We start from the raw sequence: 23,593 nt of genomic DNA, 5'->3' as shown, positions 1-23,593 counted from the left end.
GCAACGTCACCCCCAGCACGCAGTGCCAGGCAGACACCCCCCCCCCCCCTCCAGTATGCACATGCAGCCCCATGCAAGCAACATCACCCCTTCTCCCCAGGCAGACCCCCAGCTCGTGTATGAACATCCACTTACCAGATCTGAGACCCCCAAACCCTCCATCTCCCGCCATGACGTCCACAGCTTCCCGGTGTCTGTCTGCTCTCAGTGCTCTGCTGTGGAGGAGCAGGCGCCGCCCCTTCTGGTCACATGGCCATGACGTCAGCAGAGGTCCTGTAGCCGACTTGGATTTAGCCTCTACCGAGCAGGATGGTGTGGGGAGAAGATGGCGGATCCCGAGGAATTACGGGTGAGAGCAAATGGTCGCTACTGAGGGAAGGACGCCTAGGAGGGATTGTTGTCACAGGCGAGGCTCTGCTGACAACCCTGGTGGGTGGGGGAGGGGTGGCAGTGACTGAGGGGGATGGGCAGGGTTGTCAGGCGGGATTCTGTGCTAAATAAATGGAGGATGACTCTGGTGACAGGGATGACGTTTACACCTGTCCATCTATAAAATGGCCATGATGGCGCCTGTCCACCTGTCAGTCAGTGCGGCTCCTCCAGCCTCTCCTGTCACTGATGATTTTTGGCCCATTTGTGACATTTATTTATTCCACCATGTGACCGCTGCAGCCAATCACTGGCCTCGACTGTAGCTTCACAGGATGGTGATTGCCTGCAGCGGTCACATCTGTATTTCACATTAAATATCGATAGGCAAACGCCAAACCAGCCGTGCAGCGATGTACAGGATGGCGGCAGGGTTATGGAGACGGCCTCCAAACGTAAAGGAAATAGGAAGGTGTGAAAACGTCATTATTCTGTAGGGGCTGGGTATGGAGCGGGTTCCGGAGCTGCGCCTGCTGCTTACCCGGCAGATGCCGGCCCTGTTATATGGGTGTCATCATCTGCCGCTCTCTTCTGGCCCCTAATTCAGGCGATGTGGAGGCTCCATTGAGTTACCACGGTAACCAGGGCCACTGATTGTATACTGTCACCCTCTTTTTTTGGTCCTCCTATGGCTGAGGTGAATACGGGGTAATTATAGGGGGTCGTCCTGTGAACCAAAGTATATCGAATCCCATCGGACAGGTGGTAGCTTACTGATCCTCGGGGGTCTGACTGCTGGGACCCCCAACCATCGGTACAACAGTGAACTCTTATCCCTGTCAGTTCACAGGCTCCATTCACTTCCTATGGGGCAGCCGAGTGCTGCGCTTTGAATTTTTCCGGCAGCCCCATAGAGAATGAATGATGCAACGGTCAAACATGGGCTCAGCTCTAAGATGTATTCAGACAACCATATAAATAAAAAATAAGAGCACCAAAAAACAACCCTAAATCCACTAAGATAATGTTTATTAAGTAAATTACAATATTAAAAAACAATGGTAAGGGGAAATTCACAGGTTTGTCAAAAAAAGGACGCTGTTACAGATAAAATTTATACATATGAATAGCACTATATGATAAAAAAAAGCCTATTACTTAAAAGTGCTAACAAGAAAAATCCATATAAAAATATGAAGAATGTGTAGAAAAAGTAAAAATTATGATGTTAAAAATAGGGATTGAGCATCTCCAAACAGTGATAGCTCACTATTAAACTCTAGTGAAAAAAAGTGCTAAAGTGAAGTAATAAGCAAGGTGAGACATATAAATGTGCTAGCATATAAAAATAGGTATTATAACCAATAGTGCAAAATCAATGGTAGACGCTGGGTCTGCAAGAATCGTGATAGTAGTTCAGTACTAGAAATAATTAATTACAACTTACAGAGTATACTATGAGACCCAGGGCTCCAAGACAGCGTCCACCCCAACGCGCGTTTCGGCGCTATTGCCTTCGTCAGGCCTGCCGGAGCTATCACTGTTTGGAGATGCTCAATCCCTATTTTTAACATCATAATTTTTACTTTTTCTACACATTCTTCATATTTTTATATGGATTTTTCTTGTTAGCACTTTTAAGTAATAGGCTTTTTTTTATCATATAGTGCTATTCATATGTATAAATTTTATCTGTAACAGCGTCCTTTTTCTGACAAACCTGTGAATTTCCCCTTACCATTGTTTTTTAATATTGTAATTTATTTAATAAACATTATCTTAGTGGATTTATGGTCGTTTTTTGGTGCTCTTTTTTTCGGTTGTCTCTGTTCGACTATCCACACTCTTACTTATTGGTCCAGTCTCACGGGCACTATCTTTATACATAGATCACCTGTGAGGTATATATAATCCTACGTGAGCACTTTTTCTTTGCAATTTGTTTATTTAACCATATAAATCGGTCCGATAGAAATATGTGAAGCGGCCACGCTTGTGTCAAGAGAGCCGCAGCCAGTCTTGGCTTTGTGGTCCAATCTCAAACCGATTTATACGGCCATCTGAATGCGCCCTAACAGGGATCAAAGCGTCCAGTTCTACTGATCAACGTGACTCCCAGCTGTCATACTCCCTACTGATCTAAAAGTTATCATGTCGCGCCGTTCAGGACTTGATTCTGCAGTAACCGCACGGTGGCGCTGGAGGCAAAGCCCTAGGAAGGAGGACCTGCTGGAAATCAGAGCCGACGCTGCAAAAATGCAGCACGTCCAAGCCGGTGAGGAGACCGTCAGTAACACGGGACCAGGAGCATGGATGAGAGCGGTGCTGGACATGAGTCAAGGCGACGGAGGTCTGCAGAGGTGACCGGCAACGGAGAGGAAGAGACGAGAGCATGGTGAGTAACAAGCCAGGTGGTCGGTAACAAGCCAGGAGCGTAAGGCCACAAGGAGGAGACAGAAGCCAAGTCACGAACAAGCAAAGAGGTCGGAAGCCAGAGAGGACGGAACAGTGTCAAATCAGAGAGCGAAGAGATAGGTCAAGTAACGAGCAGAGTCATACAATTGGGAATCAAGCATACATTGGGAAACGGGACAGACACTACACAGGAAAGCAGAGGATCACGGAGTAACCTCGGTCAGCTGCTTTAGCCGAGGGACCAGAACTAGGCAGAGACAGCGCTAAATAGCCGCCTCTGAATCAAAGAGAGGTGGATTAAATTAACCCTGACCTGACCAGGACGGGAAAGAAGCAAACCCCGTCCTGGATCATGACATATCGCTTGTCTTAGTGATAAGTGAACGTGCTCGGGTGCTAACTGAGTGTCTTTGGCATTTATGAAAAATATGTTCTAGTCCCCGTGGCTGCATGTCTCGCGGCTGTTGGACAGCCACAACACATGTAGGGGTTACCTAACAAACAGGCATTCCCTGCATGTGTTGCAGCTGTCAAACAGCCGAGAGACATACAGCTGCTGGGACACGACCATATTTTTCGAGCACGCCAAAGACAATTGGTTAGTATTCGAGCATGCTCGGAGAACAACTTATCTGAGCATGTTCGCTCATCCCTACACCTGTCCACATACCTCTTTTAATTTTACTATATACTGCAATACTGAAGTATGAGGCCGGGATCACACGTGCGAGAAACTCGCACGAGTCTCGCATCTCAATACGCGGCACTGCCGCCCGATCTCGGGACCGGAGCGCTCAGCTGCATAGAAATACATGCAGCCGCATGCTCTGGTCCCGAGTGCCGGTGGCAGTGCAGCGTATTGAGATGTGTGACTTGTGCGAGTTTCTCGCACGTGTGATCCCGGCCTAACAATTGCAGTTTCAAGCTCCCTAGCGGAAGGAAAAAATAAAATTAAAATGAATTAAAAAAAGTTTTAAAACTCTCAAATAAGAAAAAAAATAAATATAACTTAAACTTGGATCCGTCATCAGGACAGAAATGACCCTTTTTGCTTTGTTGATTCCCTGACTATTCCTTTTTCTTAATCACTTCATTGGGGGACACAGGAACCATGGGTGCATGCTGCTGCCACTAGGAGGCTGACACTATGCACAAAAAAATTAGCTCCTCCTCTGCAGTGTACACCCCACCGACTGGAATTCTGAAAGTTGAAACTCAGTTTAGCTTAGTGTCAGTAGGAGGTGGACACGGGTCTTTTATTAGACCCATATCTACCTCAATGTGCGTTGTTCCCTTTCAGGTTTCCGGAGGGATACAGTGTGAATAGTCACAACTGTAATCCCACAATACGGACTATGAGTACGGCATGTACTGCCACCCCGTATCCTCATAGATCCCACAGCAGGACCAAGACTGCTAGCACACAAGCGTGCTTAGGAGATCCGGACCGGTCCTAGCTCCGTCTCCCACCCACTCACCCACCAGAGCCTGTCGGTTGCGGAGACGAGGACGTCCATCAGCAGCTGCCCCTGGACGTCTGATATCTTCCCTGGAATGAGGTACCTCTCTCTCTTCAGGGCTCTACCTCCAAGAGAGTGAGGCCTCCATAGTAGCTGACGGCGTGGGATGTATGAGGTGAGTATTTCATTTACCCCCCCACCCACCCCCAGATTGGGAAAGATTCATCAAGTTTCTAGTAGCTCTGCACTGCGTGCTTCTAGAGTTCTGTCGATAGGTAGGGGGCTCAGGGCTTTCTCAGGATTACCTGTAGGCTGGGGTCGTCGCGGGTCGCACGGGGCGGGGTCGTTGCTGCATTTGCACAGCGGCCTTTGCAGGCAGCCGCGCTGCGTTTCTCCCCGGCAGCCGCACTATCTTCTCTTTCTCCGGCGGTCGCCGGTTTCTAATTTAGGCCCCGGCTTCTGACTGGGCCTAGTTCTGGTGCCACGACTCCGCCCACTTCCTTTCCCCCTCGGGCGGGCTTTCTCCCGCCCGACTATCATTTCCCACGTTCCTCGGCGAGCTCTGCCCACCGGCGCCATCTTGGTGCACCTGGCCCGCGCGGTTAGCTCCTCCCACTCCTGTGCCGCAGCAGAAACTTATTTTGGCGCTACACACGCTTTACTCCTCTCCTTCCTTCACAAGTGCGTGAATTCTGGCATCCTCATCTTAGCGGTCGCCATCTTTCACCTGCGGTTCCGGAAGACGAGGGTGTCCCAGAGGTGTTCCCTGATTGACTGTTTCCCCGTCTGAAGGGCTATCGTCCCTGGAGGAGCATCTACCAAGCCTTACAGCCTCTTCCGCCTGGAAACCACTACGTCTGCCGTGAGTAGCTATGCACTGCAGACTGACACTCTCCTCTGCCCTCCTGTCCCCTAACCTTCTGGCATTTTCCTCAGGGACCCGTTCATCATGTCTAATTCTAAGGCAGGTCGCTCTCGTCCTCCTACTTCTTCCTCTACTTCCTCTGCCTTAGTGAAACACTTTGTGTGTTCGTCTTGTAACTGCAGGCTTCCCTCAGGTCAGTCCTCTCCCCTCTGTCAGGCCTGCAGCAACCCCATTATGCCCACCGCCCAGGATCTCCCTGCTGCTCCGCTTGAGAGTGAAGCCTCCACTCCAGGTTGGGCTTCCTCTCTGTCACAATCGGTAGCGGATCTGACAAGGGTGTCCCAGACCCTTGTATCCGTGCTTGATAGGTTGCCCCTGCAGACTTCCGCAGTAGCCAGCAGGTCGCAGGAAGCTCCTTTCGAGACTTCCAATATAGGCCGCAAAAGATCCAGACAGGAACGCTGGCCTGAGTCCTCTTCCCGGTCCATCTCACCCCTCGGTCCGTCTCAGCGGTCTGCGTCTCCCCAGTCTTCCTCCCCGAGTCAGGCGAGGCGTTCTCTGATGCGCCTTCGGAGGATAATTTGGAGCTGGATTCGAACCAAATCGCTAATATGAGGGATATGGTTCAGAGTCTCATTGGAGCGATCAATCAGACCTGTTGCATCAAAGATTCCTCTACGGAACCCGCAGATCAGGCGGTTTCGTTTAGACGGTCTAAACCACCTTCCTAGGTTTTCGCTCCTCATCCTGAATTCGAGGAGCTTCTGGCCAGAGAAAGAGAGAATCCGACCAGATTTTAAAGAGGAAAGCGCCTTGGCAACTTATATCCCTTTTCTCCGGAACTCATTGCCAACTGGACTTCTTCTCCATCTGTGGATCCGCCAGTTTCTAGACTTTCCACCAACATGGTCATCCCGCTGTCTGGCGGAGCGTCTCTGAAAGATTCCAACGATAGAATCATAGAATCCTTTGCGAAGTCAGCCTTCGAAGCGGCCGAGTCTACTCTATTCCCGGCTTTTGCTTCCACCTGGGTTTCAAAGTCTATATCCGAATGGACCAAACAACTCCGTCGGGGAATTCTGGTCGGAGCTCCACCAGAACAGCTGGCTGAGCTTGCCACCCAGATTTCTCACGCTGGGGAATATTTGGTTTCCGCTTCCCTGGATGCCGCGTCTTGTGCTGCTCAGGTGTCCAGTAATGTTGTTGCAATCCGTCGCACCGTTTGGCTCAAGGCCTGGAAGGCGTACTTGTCATCAAAAAAGTTCCTTACCAGTCTGCCTTTCCAGGGATCAAGTCTTTTCGGTTCCAAGCTGGACCAAATTATTAAGGACGCCACCGGGGGGGCACAAGTTCCCTTCTCCCTCAGTCCAAACCTCGCCGGCCTCCTAGGCGGGAATTTCGGTCCTTTCGGCCTTTTCATCGTTTTGCGGCGTGGGATTCATTTTCCCAACAGCAGAGGCCACAGGCACGTCAAGAGAAGAAGAAGGTATCCTTTAGACCCACTCCGTCCTGGCGTTTCCTTTTCTTCAGGGACGTTTGGATCACCTCAGTGGAGGACGCATGGGTCAGGGAAGTTGTATCCTCAGGATACAAAATAGAATTCATTTCTCGGCCCCGGGATCGTTTCTTCGAATCCCGCCCTCCAAGAGAACACGCTCTAGTTCCGGGTTTCTTTGCAGCCATCGCTTCCCTCCTCAAATCAGGGGTAATCGTTCCCGTTCCAGAAAAAGAACACTTCACAGGTTTCTATTCGAACCTGTTTGTGGTACCGAAAAAAGATGGCAAGGTTCGTCCCATTCTGGATCTCAAGTTACTGAACAAGAGGGTTCGTCTGAGACACTTCAGAATGGAATCCCTTCGTTCAGTAATCGCTTCCATGGAGGCACTGAAATTTCTGTGCTCCATAGACATCCAGGACGCCTACCTCCATGTCCCTATATTCCCGGGACATCACAGATTTCTTCGTTTTGCAGTACATCAGAAGAATTTCCAGTTTGTCACCCTGCCGTTCGGTCTCGCATCCGCTCCCAGGGTTTTCACAAAGATCATGGCAGCGCTGATAGCCATCTTGAGGATCAGAGGCCTGGTACTCTTTCCGTACCTCGACGACATTCTCATCAAGGCTCCGTCCTCAACAAGTCTCTCCATCGTCCTCGACACCCTATCCCGTTTCGGGTGGCTTGTCAACAGGAAGAAGTCCTGCCTTGTTCCTTCTCAGCGCCTCGTATTTCTGGGCATGCTCTCGACACCTGTCAGACAAGAGTCTTCCTTCCCAAAGAGAAGAGAAACATTCTCCGTCGGGAAGTTTGCTTGCTCCACGGCCCTCGGCTTCTCTCCTTCCGATCGGCCATGAAGGTTCTGGGGAGGATGGTTGCAACGTTGGAAGCGATTCCCTTCCCCCAATTTCACTCAAGACCTCTTCAGCAGGCAACTCTCTCACTGTGGGACAAGTCTGGACTTTCTCTGGATCGCCCGATTTGGCTTTTGCCAGGTCCTTCCTTCCAGTTCACTGGCAGGTGGTGACGACGGACGCCAGCCTTCTCGGCTGGGGTGCAGTGTTTCGTCACCTGACTGTTCAAGGTCGTTGGTCGGCTCAGGAGTCCTCTGCCGATCAATGTCTTCGAGATACAGGCCATCTTTCTGTCCCTTCTTCACTGTTAAAGGATTCTCATGGGTCTGCCAATTCGAATCCAGACGGACAATGCCACAGCAGTGGCATATGTCAACCAGCAGGGGGGGACTCGGAGTTCTTTGGCCTTGGCCGAGGTATCCGAGATCCTCCTTTGGGCAGAGGCAACGGTTCTGGTGATATCCACGGTGCATATCCCCAGCGTGGACAATTGGGCCACCGATTTTCTCAGCCGCGAGGGCCTCGCGGCAGGGGAATGGTCCTTGCATCAGGAGGTCTTCTGTCAGATTTGCCTTCAATGGGGGACTCCAGATGTGGACCTCACGGCGTCCCGACTGAACAGGAAGGTCCATTGGTTCGTCTCCAAGTTCCGCGATCCTCTCGCAGTGGGCGTCGATGCTCTGGCCATTCCTTGGTCGCAGTTCGTGCTCCCCTATCTATTTCCACCCCTTCCCCTGCTTCTCAAGCTGTTGAAAAAGATCAAGGCAGAAGGGTTGCCGGTCATTCTGATTGCATCGGATTGGCCCAGCAGATCTTGGTTTGCGGAGATCGTCAACCTTCTCGCTGACGCTCCCTGGCAGCTTCCAGACAGATCCGCTCTGCTGTCTCAGGGCCCGATCTGCCACCCGAATACTCAGTCACTCAGTTTGACGGCGTGGCTGTTGAGACCCCAGTTCTAAGAGCGTCCGGTTTTTCAGATTGGGTGATTCACACTATGATCCAGGCTAGGAAGCCTTCGTCATCCAGGATTTACTATCAAACCTGGAGGGCCTATTTCCTCTAGTGTGAGACCAATCACGTTTCACCCATGTCTTTTTATCTTCCCTCTATTTTGGCCTTCCTCCAGGCAGGACCGGATGCGGGTCTTGCCCTTAGTTCCCTAAAGGGCCAGGTTTCTGCGCTCTCCATCCTCTTCCAGAAGACGTTATCATCCCGACCACAGGTCAAGACCTTCCTTCAGGGAGTAGCCCATGCTGCTCCTCCGTACAGGGCTCCTGTGGATTCATGGGATCTCAATCTTGTTCTGTAGGTCCTGAGGGGTTCCCCCTTTGAGCCTGTCAGGGAGGTTTCCCTGTCATTTCTCTCTGGAAGGTGGCCTTTCTTGTGGCTATCACCTCTATCCGGCGCGTTTCAGAGTTGGTAGCCCTTTCTTGTCGACCTCCTTTCCTGGTTAACCACCAGGACAAGGTGGTCCTGAGGCCTCCGCCTTCCTTCCTTCCAAAGGTTGTATTCAACTTCCACCTCAAGGAGGACATCGTCTTACCTTCCTTTTGTCCAGCTCCAACTCATCCTCTAGAGCGTTCTTTGAACAAGCTAGACCTTGTCAGGGTGGTGAGGGTCTACCTGGCTAGAACGGCCTCTTTTCGGAAGACGGATTCGCTTTTCGTTATTCCTGATGGCATACGTAGAGGCCTGCCGGCTTCCAAGGCAACTATTGCTCGCTGGATCAGAATGGCAATTTTGGAGGCTTACCGGGTCAAGAACAGAGTGCCCCCTCCTGAGGTTAAGGCTCCCTCTACCCGGGCAGTCGGCGCCTCCTGGGCGGTGCACCACAGGGCTTCCGCCCTACAGCTTTGCAAAGCGCAACCTGGTCTTCCATCCACACGTTCGCCAAATTTTACAAGGTCCATACCTACGCCTCGGCGGACGCCAGCCTAGACAGAAGGATCTTGCAGGCGGCAGTGGTGAGTCCTCTGACCTGATGGAAGTCTGTTTTCCCCTCCCAGAGACTGCTTTGGGACGTCCCATGGTTCCTGTGTCCCCAATGAAGCGATAGAGAAAACAGGATTTTTGGTTGCTTACCGTAAAATCTGTTTCTCGGAGCCTTCATTGGGGGACACAGCACCCTTGCATATTGTTCAGTTTTTTGTTGTTCTGTGTTCTATGATTGTTTTCATCTAATGTTTTCATGCTTACAGTTTAAATATATGTGGTTATGTTCTTCCAACTTTATCGTTTTTCTCCTACTGCTTTCTCACTAAATGAGGTTCAGAATGCCAGTCGGTGGGGTGTACACTGCAGAGGAGGAGCTAACTTCTTTATTTGCATAGTGTCAGCCTCCTAGTGGCAGCAGCATACACCCTTGGTTCCTGTGTCTCCCAATGAAGAGAAACAGATTTTACGGTAAGCAGCCAAAAATCCTGTTTTTTGTTTTTTTTTCTTTCGAGACCAAGTTTCCCATGATGAATATTTGGTGAATTTTTGATGTTGCTGATTCTCTGCACTTATTAGGTTATTGTTTTGTTTTTTTTTTCATTTGCATTTTTTAGTTTGTTTTTATATATTATTACTTTTTTACCGCCTGATTTTACGCATCTAGTGCAATTTTTATGGGGGAAATCTGTCCATAAACCTCAGTGTACCCGCAAGAGAAATTGACACGTTGTGGATTTCAAAAATGCACCACACATCACTTTACACTGAGTTAAAAAAGAAAAGCACAAAAGGCAAAGTAAATTGAGTCAATGTCGCAGAATACATTAAATTTGTGTTTCATTAATTCATAGCAGCCACATGAGTGTAACATTGAATGTAAGAACATCCGTTTTTCAATCATCACCTCCACCCCCCGCCCTCCCAAAAAATGAACAAAGCATCTTATGTTTACCAAATGCTACCTATAAAAACAACAGCTCGGCGCACAAAAAAAACAAGCTCTCTCATAGCTCCGTTGACGGGGAAAAAATAAGTTTCAAATCTCGGTAAATGACGACTTAATCTAACTTTTTTTTCCCCGAAGTTCTGTAATCTTATAAACACTAAAATATACAGTATGTAAAATTATTTCCAGATTTGGTATCACCATAATTGTTTTTTACCTGGAGAATCATGTTACCAGGTCATTTTTATTGCAGAATGAACATCTAAAATATGAAATCCAAAAATCACAGGCCATTTTCCTGTATAACATTATTATTATTATTATTATTATTATTTATTATTATAGCGCCATTTATTCCATAGTGCTTTACATGTGAGATAATATCTGGTAAAATAAATCAAAGTTGCAACAAAAACGAACATTTATATGGCTCTATTAACGCAAAAAATAATTCTCACTTCTGAAAGATGGGGAGGAAAAAAGCAAAAGCACTAAAATAAAAAATCACCATGTTGGGAAGGTACTAAAACAGTTTGTACTACCTCTGAATAGTCATAGGGTTGGTCCTTGTCTCCTTAGGTGTCTTGGTTTGATAGAGCTGTAGTGGTATCCAGTTAGTGAGCAGTTATATAAGGTATATGGTATATTAAATAAAGGCGTCTTCATGTGGTGCTCTGATTAGGTATTCATGTGTATGGCATCTGACAGGTCACTGATCCCTCACTGACCTGCCCCCTATTTTACATAATATTATATACCGTATCTATATTAAAAAAAAAAACACTGACACTGTCTGTAGGTTACTGTGCACAATACTGCTGACAGATTATTTATTTACATTTTTGTGGAAATTCAAAAACTGTGTGGGGCGTGCAATATTATTCGGCCCCTTTACTTTCAGTGCAGCAAACTCACTCCAGAAGTTCATTGTGATGATAAATATAATCCACCTGTGTGTAATCAAGTCTCCGTATAAATGCACCTGCTCTGTGATAGTCTCAGGGTTCTGTTTGAAGCACAGAGAGCATCATGAAGACCAAGGAACACAACAGGCAGGTCCATGATACTGTTGTGGAGAAGTTTAAAGCTGGATTTAGATACAAAATGATTTCCAAAACTTTAAACATCCCAAGGAGCACTGTGAAAGCGATCATACTGAAATGGAAGGAGTATCATACCACTGCAAATCTACCAAGATCCGGCCGTCCCTCTAAACTTTCATCTCAAACAAGGAGAAGACTGATCAGAGATGCAGCCGAGAGGCCCATGATCACTCTGGATGAACTGCAAAGATCTACAGCTGAGGTGGGACAGTCTGTCCATAGGACAACAATCAGTCGTACACTGCACAAATCTGGCCTTTATGGAAGAGTGGCAAGAAGAAAGCCATTTCTCAAAGATATCCATAAAAAGTGTCGTTTATCGTTTAAAGTTTGCAACAAGCCACCTGGGAGACTCACCAAACATGTGGAAGAAGGTGCTATTGTCAGAGGAAACCAAAATCGAACTTTTTGGCAACAATGCCAAACGATATGTCAAACGTGGTGGCAGCATCATGGTTTGGGCCTGCTTTTCTTCAGCAGGGACAGGGAAGATGGTTAAAATTGATGGGAAGATGGATGGAGCCAAATACAGGACCATTCTTGAAGAAAACCTGTTGGAGTCTGTAAAAGACCTGAGACTGGGACGGAGATTTGTCTTCCAGCAAGACAATGATCCCAAACATAAAGCAGAATCTACAATGGAATGGTTCACAAATAAACGTATCCAGGTGTTAGAATGGCCAAGTCAAAGTCCAGACCTCAATCCAAACGAGAATCTGTGGGAAGAGCTGAAAACTGCTGTTCACAAACGATCTCCATCAAACCTCACTGAGCTCGAGCTGTTTGCGAAGGAAGAATGGGCGAGAATTTCAGTCTATCGATGTACAAAACTGATAGAGACATACCCCAAGCGACTGCAGCTGTAATGGCAGCAAAAGGTGGCGCAACAAAATATTTAGTTAACCCCTTTACCCCCAAGGGTGGTTTGTACGTTAATGACCGGGCCAATTTTTACAATTCAGACCACTGTCCATTTATGAGGTTATAACTCTGGAACGCTTCAACGGATCCTGGTGATTCTGACATTGTTTTCTCGTGACATATTGTACTTCATGATAGTGGTAAAATTTCTTTGATATTACCTGCATTTATTTGTGAGAAAATCGGAAATTTGGCGAAAATTTTGAAAATTTCGCAATTTTTATACAATTAAATCACAGAGATATGTCACACAAAATACCTAATAAGTAACATTTCCCACATGTCTACTTTACATCAGCACAATTTTGGAACAAAATTTTTTTTTGTTAGGGAGTTATAAGGGTTAAAAGTTGACCAGCAATTTCTCATTTTTACAACACCATTTTTTTTTTTAGGGACCACATCTCATTTGAAGTCATTTTGAGGGGTCTATATGATGGAAAATACCAAAAAGTGTGACACCATTCTAAAAACTGCACCCCACAAGGTGCTTAAAACCACATTCAAGAAGTTTATTAACCCTTCAGGTGTTTCACAGGAATTTTTGGAATGTTTAAATAAAAATGAACATTTAACTTTTTTACACACAAAATTTAATTCAGCTCCAATTTGTTTTATTTTACCAAGGGTATCAGAAGAAAATGGACCCCAAAGGTTGTTCTCCAATTTGTCCTGAGTACGCTGATACCTCATATGTGGGGGTAAATCACTGTTTGGGCACATGGCAGAGCTCGGAAGGGAAGGAGCGCCATTTGACTTTTCAATGCAAAATTGACAGGAATTGAGATGGGACGCCATGTTGCGTTTGGAGAGCCCCTGATGTGCCTAAACATTGAAACCCCCCACAAGTGACACCGTTTGGGCGCATGGCAGAGCTCGGAAGGGAAGGAGCGCCATTTGGAATGCAGACTTAGATGGATTGGTCTGCAGGTGTCACTTTGCATTTGCAGAGCCCCTGATGTAACTAAACAGTAGAAACCCCCCATAAGTGACCCCATATTGGAAACTAGACCTCCCAAGGAACTTATCTAGATGTGTTGTGAGAACTTTGAACCCCCAAGTGTTTCACTACAGTTTATAACGCAGAGCCGTGAAAATAAAAAATATTTTTTTTTACACACAAATTATTTTTTAGCCCCCAGTTTTGTATTTTCCCAAGGGTAACAGGAGAAATTGGACCCCAAAAGTTGTTTTCCAATGTGTCCTGAGTACGCTGATACCCCATATGTTGGGGTAAACCCCTGTTTGTGCGCACGGGAGAGCTCGGAAGGGAAGGAGCACTGTTTTACTTTTTCAATGCAGAATTGGCTGGAATTGAGATCGGACGCAATGTCGCATTTGTAGAGCCCCTGATGTGCCTAAACAGTGGAAACCCCCCAATTATAACTGAAACCTTAATCCAAACACACCCCTAACCCTAATCTCAACTGTAACCCTAACCACACCCCTAACCCTGACACACCCCTAACCCTAATCCCAACCCTATTCCCAACCGTAAATGTAATCCAAACCCTAACTCTAACTTTAGCCCCAACCCTAACTGTAGCCCTAACCCTAGCCCTAACCCTAATGGGAAAATGGAAATAAATAAATGTTTTAAATTTTTCGTAACTAAGGGGGTGATGAAGGGGGGTTTGATTTACTATTTATAGCGCGTTTTCTAGCGGATTTTTGATTGGCCGCCGTCACACACTAAAAGACGCTTTTTATTGCAAAAAAATGTTTTTTGCGTTACCACATTTTGAGTGCTATATTTTTTCCATATTTTGGTCCACAGACTCATGTGAGGTCTTGTTTTTTTGCGGGACGAGTTGACGTTTTTATTGGTAACATTTTCGGGCACGTGGCATTTTTTGATCGCTCTTTATTCTGATTTTTGTGAGGCAGAATGACCAAAAACCAGCTATTCATGAATTTCTTTTTGGGGGGGCGTTTATACCGTTCCACGTTTGGTAAAATGGATAAAGCAGTTTTATTCTTCGGGTCAGTACGATTACATCGATACCTCATTTATAGCATTTTTTTATGTTTTGGCGCTTTTATAGAAAAAATAATTATTTTTGCATCGCTTTATTATGAGGACTATAACTTTTTTTTATTTTTTCGCTGATGATGTTGTATGGCGGCTCATTTTTTTGTGGGACAAGATGACATTTTCAGCGGTACCATGGTTATTTATTTCCGGCGTTTTGATCACATGTTATTCCACTTTTTGTTCGGCCGAATGATAATAAAGCGTTTTTTGCCTCGGTTGTTTTTTTTTTGTTTACGTTGTTCACTGAAGGGGTTAACTAGTGAGACAGTTTTATAGGTCGGGTCGTTACGGACGCGGCGATACTAAATATGTGTACTTTTATTGTTTTTTTATTTAGATAAACGAATGTATTTATTGGAACAATATTTTTTTTATTATTATTATTTATTTAGAAATTTTTTATTTCTTTCTTTTTTTTTTTTTTACAAGTGTAAAAAAAAAATTTATTTACATTTTTACTTTGCCCCAGGGGGGGCATCACAGTAAAGTGACAGATCGTCGATCTGACACTTTGTTGTGCACTGTGTCAGATCGGCGATCTGAAGTGCACAGCTCCAGGCTTCCCGGCGCCTGCTCTGAGCAGGCGCTGTGAAGCCACCTCCCTGCAGGACCCGGATGCAGTCCCGCGGCCATTTTGAATCCGGGGCTTGCAGGGAGGAGACGCTCGGTACAAGGTGAGCACATCGCCTTGTACCGATCGTCTCAGGGAAGCCCGCAGGGAGCCCCCTCCCTGCGCGATGCTTCCCTTTACCGCCGGAACACTGCTATCATGTTTGATCGCAGTGTGCCGGGGGTTAATGTGCCGGGGCGGTCCGTGACCGCTCCGGGCACATAGTGCCGGATGTCAGCTGCGATAGTCAGCTGACACCCGGCCGCGATCCGCCGCGCTCCCCCCGTGAGCGCGGCTGATCTCGCTGGACGTACTATTCCGTCCTTGGGAAGTAGGGCCCACCCCACATGGACGGAATAGTACGTCCAATGACAGAAAGGGGTTAAAGGGGCCGAATAATATTGCACGCCCCACTTTTCAGCTTTCATATTTCCACAAAAATGTAAAATAATAAATTTCGTTTTTCACAATTGTGTTCCACTTGTTGTTAATTCTTCACCAAAAATTTACATTTGGTATCTTTATGTTTGAAGTATGATATGTGGGAAAAGGTTGAAAAGTTCCAGGGGGCCGAATACTTTCGCAAGGCACTGTAATTACCTTGTAATGTTTTCATTTCTTGTTCTGTCCAGATGTATCGTCTGAATTCAGACGTCAGAATATCGTTCTGTCTTTATCCCTGAATTCCAAGCGGAGTAAGTTCACTGAGCGCCATATTGGGACACCCAAGTGATGGGTGTCTCAATATGGAAACTGCTGCTGGTACCAACCTATTGCGCGGTACCACCAGTGGAACACCGTCAAACCACGCGCACGCACACACACACACTCTATACGCCGTTTGCACCACACACACTCACATTCTCACTCACATTCACACACACTCTCACATTCACACACACTCTCACATTCACACTCATACTCACATTCACACTGTAGAAGGGGAAGTGCCCCAAAATGTATATCTTTACATAGAGATGTGTTTTGTGATATAATCCTGCCATGTGTTTCACATGAGGCCCCCTCCTCCATCTTGCTCCGGCCTTCAGGATTGAGGGGATGTACCTTTGCCAGTGGACAATAGACTTGTGACCTCATCCCCACACACCTGGGGCTGAACACACCTCTTCTTGGCTGGACATAAAAGGGACAACACATGTTCTTGGAGCCCTCTCTTTTGCATTGCCTGGAATGATGATGGACTCACATGGCTTAAGCATACTCTGTATCCCCTTTTCTTACTAGGCCCTGTAACCTCTTAGGCCTTAGGATAGATGAGCTATAGATGGGAGGGCTGATATTGTATGTGTGATTTGGGTAATCGGGCAGTTAATGGTGGGTTTTTATATTGTGATATTGTTGTGATATTACTGGACATTATGGGTTATTACTGCGTGATACTGCTGGGTTATCACTGTATACTGGAGTACTATTACTGTATCAGAGTTGTAATATCTGTATATTTGTGTGTGTGTGTGTGTGTGTGTATATATATATATATATATATATATATATATATATATATATATATATATATAAATTTATTTATAGCCGCCAGCTTGGGTATAAAAATATATGTATGTTATAGACTGCAGACTTATATATGTGGGTGTGTGTGTGTGTGTGTAATAAATATCCTTTATTGTTATACTGTTTTGTCTCAGTATATAGTATAAGGAAAAGATAACGTTGAGGTGTATTTAGTGGATATTAATTATTAATAGTCAAGTTTGGTGATAATAGTTAATATCGGACCTCAATAGAGGTGTAAGGAGAGTTCCTCCTTTGGTAACTATAAGTTTAGTAATTTCTGGAGGAAAAACCTATCCTTTTACACACACACTCACGCAGCCTCTTGCGCGGTACCACCAGTAGAACACCGTCATGATCACGCCGCCACCAGGATCAGCCGAATGATTCACTGACCGCTGCCATCTTTCTACAGGAGGAGCGCATGCGCAGTTTTAATGTGACCACCACTATCTGTCTCCAGATAGAAAGATGGCAGTGGTCTGATTTACTGCGCCTGCGTGAATTATGCGCAGGCGCAGTGAATCATTCGGCTGATCCCGGCGGCAGATGCGCGACATGTCTACAGACAGAGGAAGCCGGTCACATTAAAGGGATTTTCCCACAAACGAAAGTTCATTTTAAAAATTGTCTGTGTCTGACCGTGTGCGGAGCATAGCACATCTCCTGGGCAGGGGAGGTAGCAAAAGACCATACTGACATTACAGCAGGGGATCACAGAGGATTCATTTTGTCAGGTAAAATATTTCACTGACTGTTTTTAAACAATATTTTACCTCACAAAATGTATCCTCTGCGATCTCCTGCTGTAATGTCAGTATTGTCTTTGAGGGGAGAACACAGCACAGGAAGGAGAGAGACGGGGGGATAGCACATGGGGTAGACAGGTCAAAGAAGAGAGCACAGATGGTAGAAGTCAGCACATGGGAATAGAGAGCGTGGATAGGTGGGTGAGCACATGGGGGGAGAGATTCTCAACGCTGCAAAGCCTGCCCCCATCGTGACATTACCGCGCTCCCGATGCGATAGCATCGGGCCTCCATCTACTGTAGTCTTTAGTAAAAGGGATTCCTTTTGAGCATTAGTCTACCTATTATTACATGCACTAGTAGGTGGCAGTATACTATTGGATTTTTTTTTTGCTCTATAATAGGAATATAAGATTACAATCTTTTTTTTAGTGATTTAAAGAGTAATTAAATTAATTTGCTGTATTATGTGACAATTAAGTTGCCTTTGATTTTTCATGGCAATATATCCTGAATTGCTTGTTCTTCCTTTTTTTATGCACTTTACTTCCTATTTACCCTACTATATAGCTACTGTTAATCTAGATAAATATATTGTACTAGATGGTGGCCCGATTCTAACGCATTGGGTATTCTAGAATATGTATGTCCACGTAGTATATTGCCCAGCGACGTAGTATATTGCCCAGCGACGTAGTATATTGCCCAGCCACGTAGTATATTGCCCAGCCACGTAGTATATTGCCCAGCCACATAGTATATTGCCCAGCCACGTAGTATATTGCCCAGCCACGTAGTATATTGCCCAGCCACGTAGTATATTGCCCAGCCACGTAGTATATTGGGCAGTCACATAGTATATTGCCCAGCTACGTAGTATATTGCCCAGTCACGTATGTCACAGGTTAAAAAAATAAAAAATAAACATATACTCACCTTCCGCAGGCGCGTTGTAGTTCTGTCGCCTGTGTGGGGTGCAGGCGGCAGCTTCCGGTCCCAGGGTGTGATGACGTCGCGGTCTCGTGACAGTGACGTCATGGCAGGTCCTTTTCGCGCAGGCGCGCAGGACCTGTGATGACGTCGTGGTCACATGACTGTGTCGCGGTCACATGACCGTGACGTCACGGCAGGTCCTTCTCGCGCAGGCGCGCAGGACTTATGATGACGTCGCGGTCACATGACCGTGACGTCATGGCAGGTCCTTCTCCCAGACCATCCTTGCCCCTGGAACGTGCCACTTGCATGGACCGGCTGGAGCATCGCGAGGAGCGGGAAAGGCGGCAGAAGGTGAGTATGTAATGATTTTTTTTTTTTTTTTTAATTATTTTTAACATTAGATGTTTTTACTATTGACGCTGCATAGGCTGCGTCAATAGTAAAAACTTGGTCACACAGGGTTAATAGCGGCGGTAACGGAGTGCGTTACCCGCAGCATAACGCGGTCCGTTACCGCCGGCATTAACCCTGTGTGAGCGGTGACCAGAGGGGAGTATGCGGGCGCCAGGCACTGAGTGCGGGGAGTAAGGAGCGGCCATTTTCTTCCGGATTGTGCGCGTCGCTGATTGGTCGTGGCAATGGTCGTGGGCGTTTTGCCACAACCAATCAGCGACTTGGATTCCATGACAGACAGAGGCCGCGACCAATGAATATCCGTGACAGACAGAAAGACAGACAGAAGGACAGACAGACAGACGGAAGTGACCCTTAGACAATTATATAGTAGATTGAAACTGTCTTGAGATTCTATACATCTCATATGTATATTTTTGGTCAATATTTTTAGACTCCTGAGTGGACATGACACATTATAGAATCATATGCATAAAAATCATGTTGCATTAATTCCCGTTGTTTTTCACTAATCATGTATGGCCATGCCACGTGATGCATCTGTATGCACCACCTCATAGTCTTTTTACCACGGCTGTGGAGTTGCTAAGCCAAACCACCGACTCCGACTTCTAAATTTCCCTGTCTTCCGACTTCACAGCACTGCCTTACTACAGAGCCTGTAGATAAAGTGCAGCACAGATTCATCTCAACTAAAAGCCTAGATCCTTACATCAGGAAACGAACAGACATTTATAGGACATTTTATACCGACTCAGACTCCACCAAAATGGACACCAACTCCACAGCCCTGTTAAGTTTTTTTTATGTGTTGTTTATTGTCATAGAAAATATTAAAAATCCTTGTGGTCCCTCATATCCCCTCCTCCGTTTTTTATTTTCTCTTAACATTTATCATGAGGAGACAGGAGTCAGCACTCCAAGCTGCCTTTATGTAAAATGCAATGTACAAAGGGATGTGAAGCAGCTTAATTAAAAAGCAAGGATTCCTCTTTGTGCCCAGGTGACTGAAGAGGATGTGTATTGTCCACAGACAATAGTGGATTAAAAAAACCAAACAATTCTGCAGTCCTTCATTTTAATTTTATTTTCAAAGTTCATTATACGGTAAAAATTTACGTATTTCTCACACACTAAGAAACCTGCTCTAAGCTATGGTGGGGGTGTGTTCTTTCCTTTGTGTTGCTGCTGCAGGCTTATAATTGGTCAGTCTCCTACAGGGAGAAGAAGTACACACCCACAGTGAAAACTTTCTAATAACACCCACTTGGACTTGAAAAAAGTTGCAAAATACTTTCATTTCTAATATCTCCGCAATGGAGAGTTAAAAATAAAAAATTTTTATTCTGCTCTGCCGCCAATACTGTATTATATCCTGTGTCCAATTAAAAATGAAAAAAAAAATGATGAAAGGTCCCTTTTTAACATTGCAGAATTGAAAGATCAATTAAAAACAATGCCAGAATTGCTGTTTTTGCTCATTGTGCCTCCTGCAAAAGAAAATTTACATTTATATGGCAAAATGAACTCTAAAAAAAAAAACGCCAGAATTACTTTTTGTGCTATTGAGAAATAACTGCAAAAATCAAGCTCTTCTATGAAATAGGACGCATGCATAAACTCTTCCGCCGGAGGTACATGCGTTTCGCTACTTGTGTGGGGTCATGATGTCACCACCACCGCTCACCTCCGTGTATAAGTGAGCCATACCAGATAATTCCTTTAAGTAATATTAACTGAGCGGAGATATCTCAGGAGCCAAAGCTCTTACAATTTGTTGCTAGCCTTTTTTATTTTTTTTTATTGGTGAGCTATGATTTGGGCTGTTAAGTCTACAAGTTCTTGTCATGTTAATATGTATGTCTATCATTGCTTAATTGCAACTCAATGAACCAAATGGGCCTAAACAGTATTTTTAACGTTTTCACTCCAGTTGTCACGTCTTTTTTTTTTTTTTTTTTTTAAAGCCTACTATTGATTAGCAGTCTTTTGAGTCTTTGCTCTAAGGATCTCTAATCTACTTTACGATATTGACCTGTTAGGGTACCGTCTCACAGTGGCACTTTTGTCGCTACGACGGTACGATCCGTGACGTTCCAGCGATATCCATACGATATCGCTGTGTCTGACACGCAGCAGCGATCAGGGACCCTGCTGAGAATTGTACGTCGTAGCAGATCGTTTGGAACTTTCTTTCGTCGCTGGATCTCCCGGTGTCATCGTTGGATCGGTGTGTGTGACACCGATCCAACGATGCGTTCGCTTGTAACCAGGGTAAACATCGGGTTACTAATCGCAGGGCTGCGCTTAGTAACCCGATGTTTGCCCTGGTTACGGTCGTAAATGTAAAAAAAACCAAACAGTACATACTCACATTCCGGTGTCCGTCAGGTCCCTCTCAGTCTGCTTCCCGCACTGACTGACTGCCGGCTGTAAAGTGAAAGCAGAGCACAGCGGTGACGTCACCGCTGTGCTGTGCTTTACGGCCGGCACTCAGTCAGTGCGGGAAGCAGACGGCAAGGGACTTGACGGACACCGGAATGTGAGTATGTACTGTTTGTTTTTTTTACATTTACGACGGTAACCAGGGTAAACATCGGGTTACTAAGCGCAGCCCTGCGCTTAATAACCCGATGTTTACCCTGGTTACCCGGGGACCTCGGCATCATTGGTCGCTGGAGAGCTGTCTGTGTGACCGCTCCCCAGCGACCACACAACGACTTACCAACGATCACGGCCAGGTCGTATTGCTGGTCGTGATCGTTGGTAAATCGTTTTGTGAGACGGTACCCTTAGTTGACACTTTCTCTTTAAGTTTCTGTGGTATCACCATATTCTTTGTTTCTTTGCATATTAACTACATATTTTTTTGCATTCAGAACATGGTTTCCAGTTTTCGAGTGTCGGAACTCCAAGTTCTTTTGGGCTTTGCTGGCCGCAACAAAAGCGGGCGCAAACACGACCTCCTCATGAGAGCCCTCCACTTACTGAAGAACGGATGCAGTCCCGCTGTTCAGATTAAAATCAAAGAGTTGTACCGGAGAAGGTTTCCTCGTAACTTAGAAGCAGGTCCAGGTCTCTCTTCCATCAGATCTAATGTCTTCAACTTGGATAGCAACTCATCAGTAGATTCAGATCTCGCTTTGGCTGGAATCCACTCCTTACCCTCCACATCTGTAGCTACGCACTCCCCTGCATCCCCACTTGGCACAGTGCTCCTACAGGACACCAAGCCACACTTTGACTTACAGCAACTTTCGCCACCAATCCCACCTGTCCATCCAGATGTCCATCTCCGAAGTCTTCCTTTCTATGATGTACTTGATGTCCTCATCAAACCAACGAGTCTGGGTAAGGCTGATTTCATTCATCTGACATTTATGGTCCACGTATGGTATGTGACGCACAGACCAGTCATGGGTCTCCAGACCCAAACTCAACAGCTGCACCAACAAGTAGGTTCAGTTTGGGTTAGGAGACCCACAGCCGATCTGGACATCGCAGGCTGTAATCATACCAACATGTGAAATCGCCCCAAGAGTGGGGAATAGCAACCTGCATAATAATGTGCCAGTCTCCGTAAAGTGGAGTTGGTTAAACTTCTGTTGTAACAGGAAAAGTCCTATGACATTTATGTAAATCACATCTACATAACCTGCTTGTACTAACAGTTAGATTGCAAAAATCTGACCTGAACGATAAAGAATTCAGAGCAGACAAATTGTTCTTTTTCTTGTCATGTGAGACCTTTTAGACAGTCACACAGCTAATAATCCTGCTTATTCTTTGGTTAATATATATATATATATAATTTTTTTTTTTTTTTATTTTTTTTTTTTGGGGGGGGGGGGGGCTCAGACCATTGAGTATTAAATGACATCTTGCAATGTCCAGAAAGCTTGTACTACACCCCTATGTATATTTCATGGGAAGACAATGTGGTGTCTTATTTTTATCCCTTTTAAAATAGGTCATCAATATTAGATAAGTGGAGGTCTATCTCTTGGCGACTGTACCTAATATTGCAGCTCAGTTCAATTCGCCCGTATAGGATGATGCTGTAGTAAACTAATAGCGTTCCTCATAAACAAGAAGGGGATGCAGCATTTGTTGGAGCAATGCAGACCATTCAAACATTGATAGCAACCTTTAGGAATTAACTATACAACCCCTTTAAGAGAAAAAAAAAAAGAAACATGAATAAAAGTGTGGGTGCTGTGTACCCTAATGAAGGTTATGAGAAAGTGATTTTACAGTAAGCCTAAAAATCCTATATTCTGGGGCACTTCTATAGGAGACACAGGAAACCATGGGATTTCCCAAAGCAGTCCCTAGGGCAGGAAATATTTAGGAATATGTAAGGCAAATCCCTCAAGTAGTGATCCGAATGACTGACACTTGCAGCACTTTTCTGCTCAGACTCAAATCCGTGGAGGCGATAGTGTGAACCTTGAAGAATCTTAAGAAAGTGTGGATGGAGGACCAAGCAGCAGCGTTACAAAGCTGCAACATCGAGGCCTGTTGGCAGAAAGTCCAGAAGCCCCCATTGCCCAGTGGATTGAGGCTTGATCCCTGGTATGGGCGCTTTGTTTTTGGATTTATAAGTTTCAGAATGGCAGACCAAAACCAGCAGGCAATGTTCGCCAAAAGGAGCAGAGAGACCTTGACGAGGTCGTTATAGAATGAAAAACGGAATGTGGAAGTCTGAAAAAGGCTGTTACCGACAGGTAGTGACACACCGCTCTGACCAAATCCAAAAGGTGTAAGGATTCCTCTGCTGGATAAGAAAGAAAAGTAGGCCAAAGTGAAGGCAGAATGATGTTTTCTTTAAGGCTGGAAGGAAGAAACCACCATGGGTACAAATGAAGGTACCAGATCCAAAACCTGATGAAGGACAAGAAAAGCAGAGCAGCAAGACTGAACTGCAAGCTCTGATACTTGCCTGATGGAAGTGA

General features: G+C 45.7%; 1 protein-coding gene across 1 annotated transcript in view; it reads left to right on the top strand.

The window, feature by feature from the left end:
* Positions 1 to 209: 209 nt before the first annotated feature.
* PIAS2 (protein inhibitor of activated STAT 2) overlaps positions 210 to 23,593 on the top strand; it is a 52,114-nt gene continuing 28,730 nt past the window's right edge. The window contains exons 1-2 of the mRNA XM_077283670.1: positions 210 to 349; positions 21,518 to 21,989. Coding sequence (XP_077139785.1) covers positions 326 to 349; positions 21,518 to 21,989 — 496 coding nt within the window. The 5' untranslated portion in view covers positions 210 to 325. The remainder of the gene's footprint in view (positions 350 to 21,517; positions 21,990 to 23,593) is intronic.

This window comes from Ranitomeya variabilis, chromosome 1, assembly GCF_051348905.1.
Source record: "Ranitomeya variabilis isolate aRanVar5 chromosome 1, aRanVar5.hap1, whole genome shotgun sequence".
NCBI lineage: Eukaryota > Metazoa > Chordata > Amphibia > Anura > Dendrobatidae > Ranitomeya > Ranitomeya variabilis.
The sequence above is the reverse complement of the archived record's forward strand: the minus strand, read 5'-3'. Positions and strand labels throughout refer to the sequence as shown.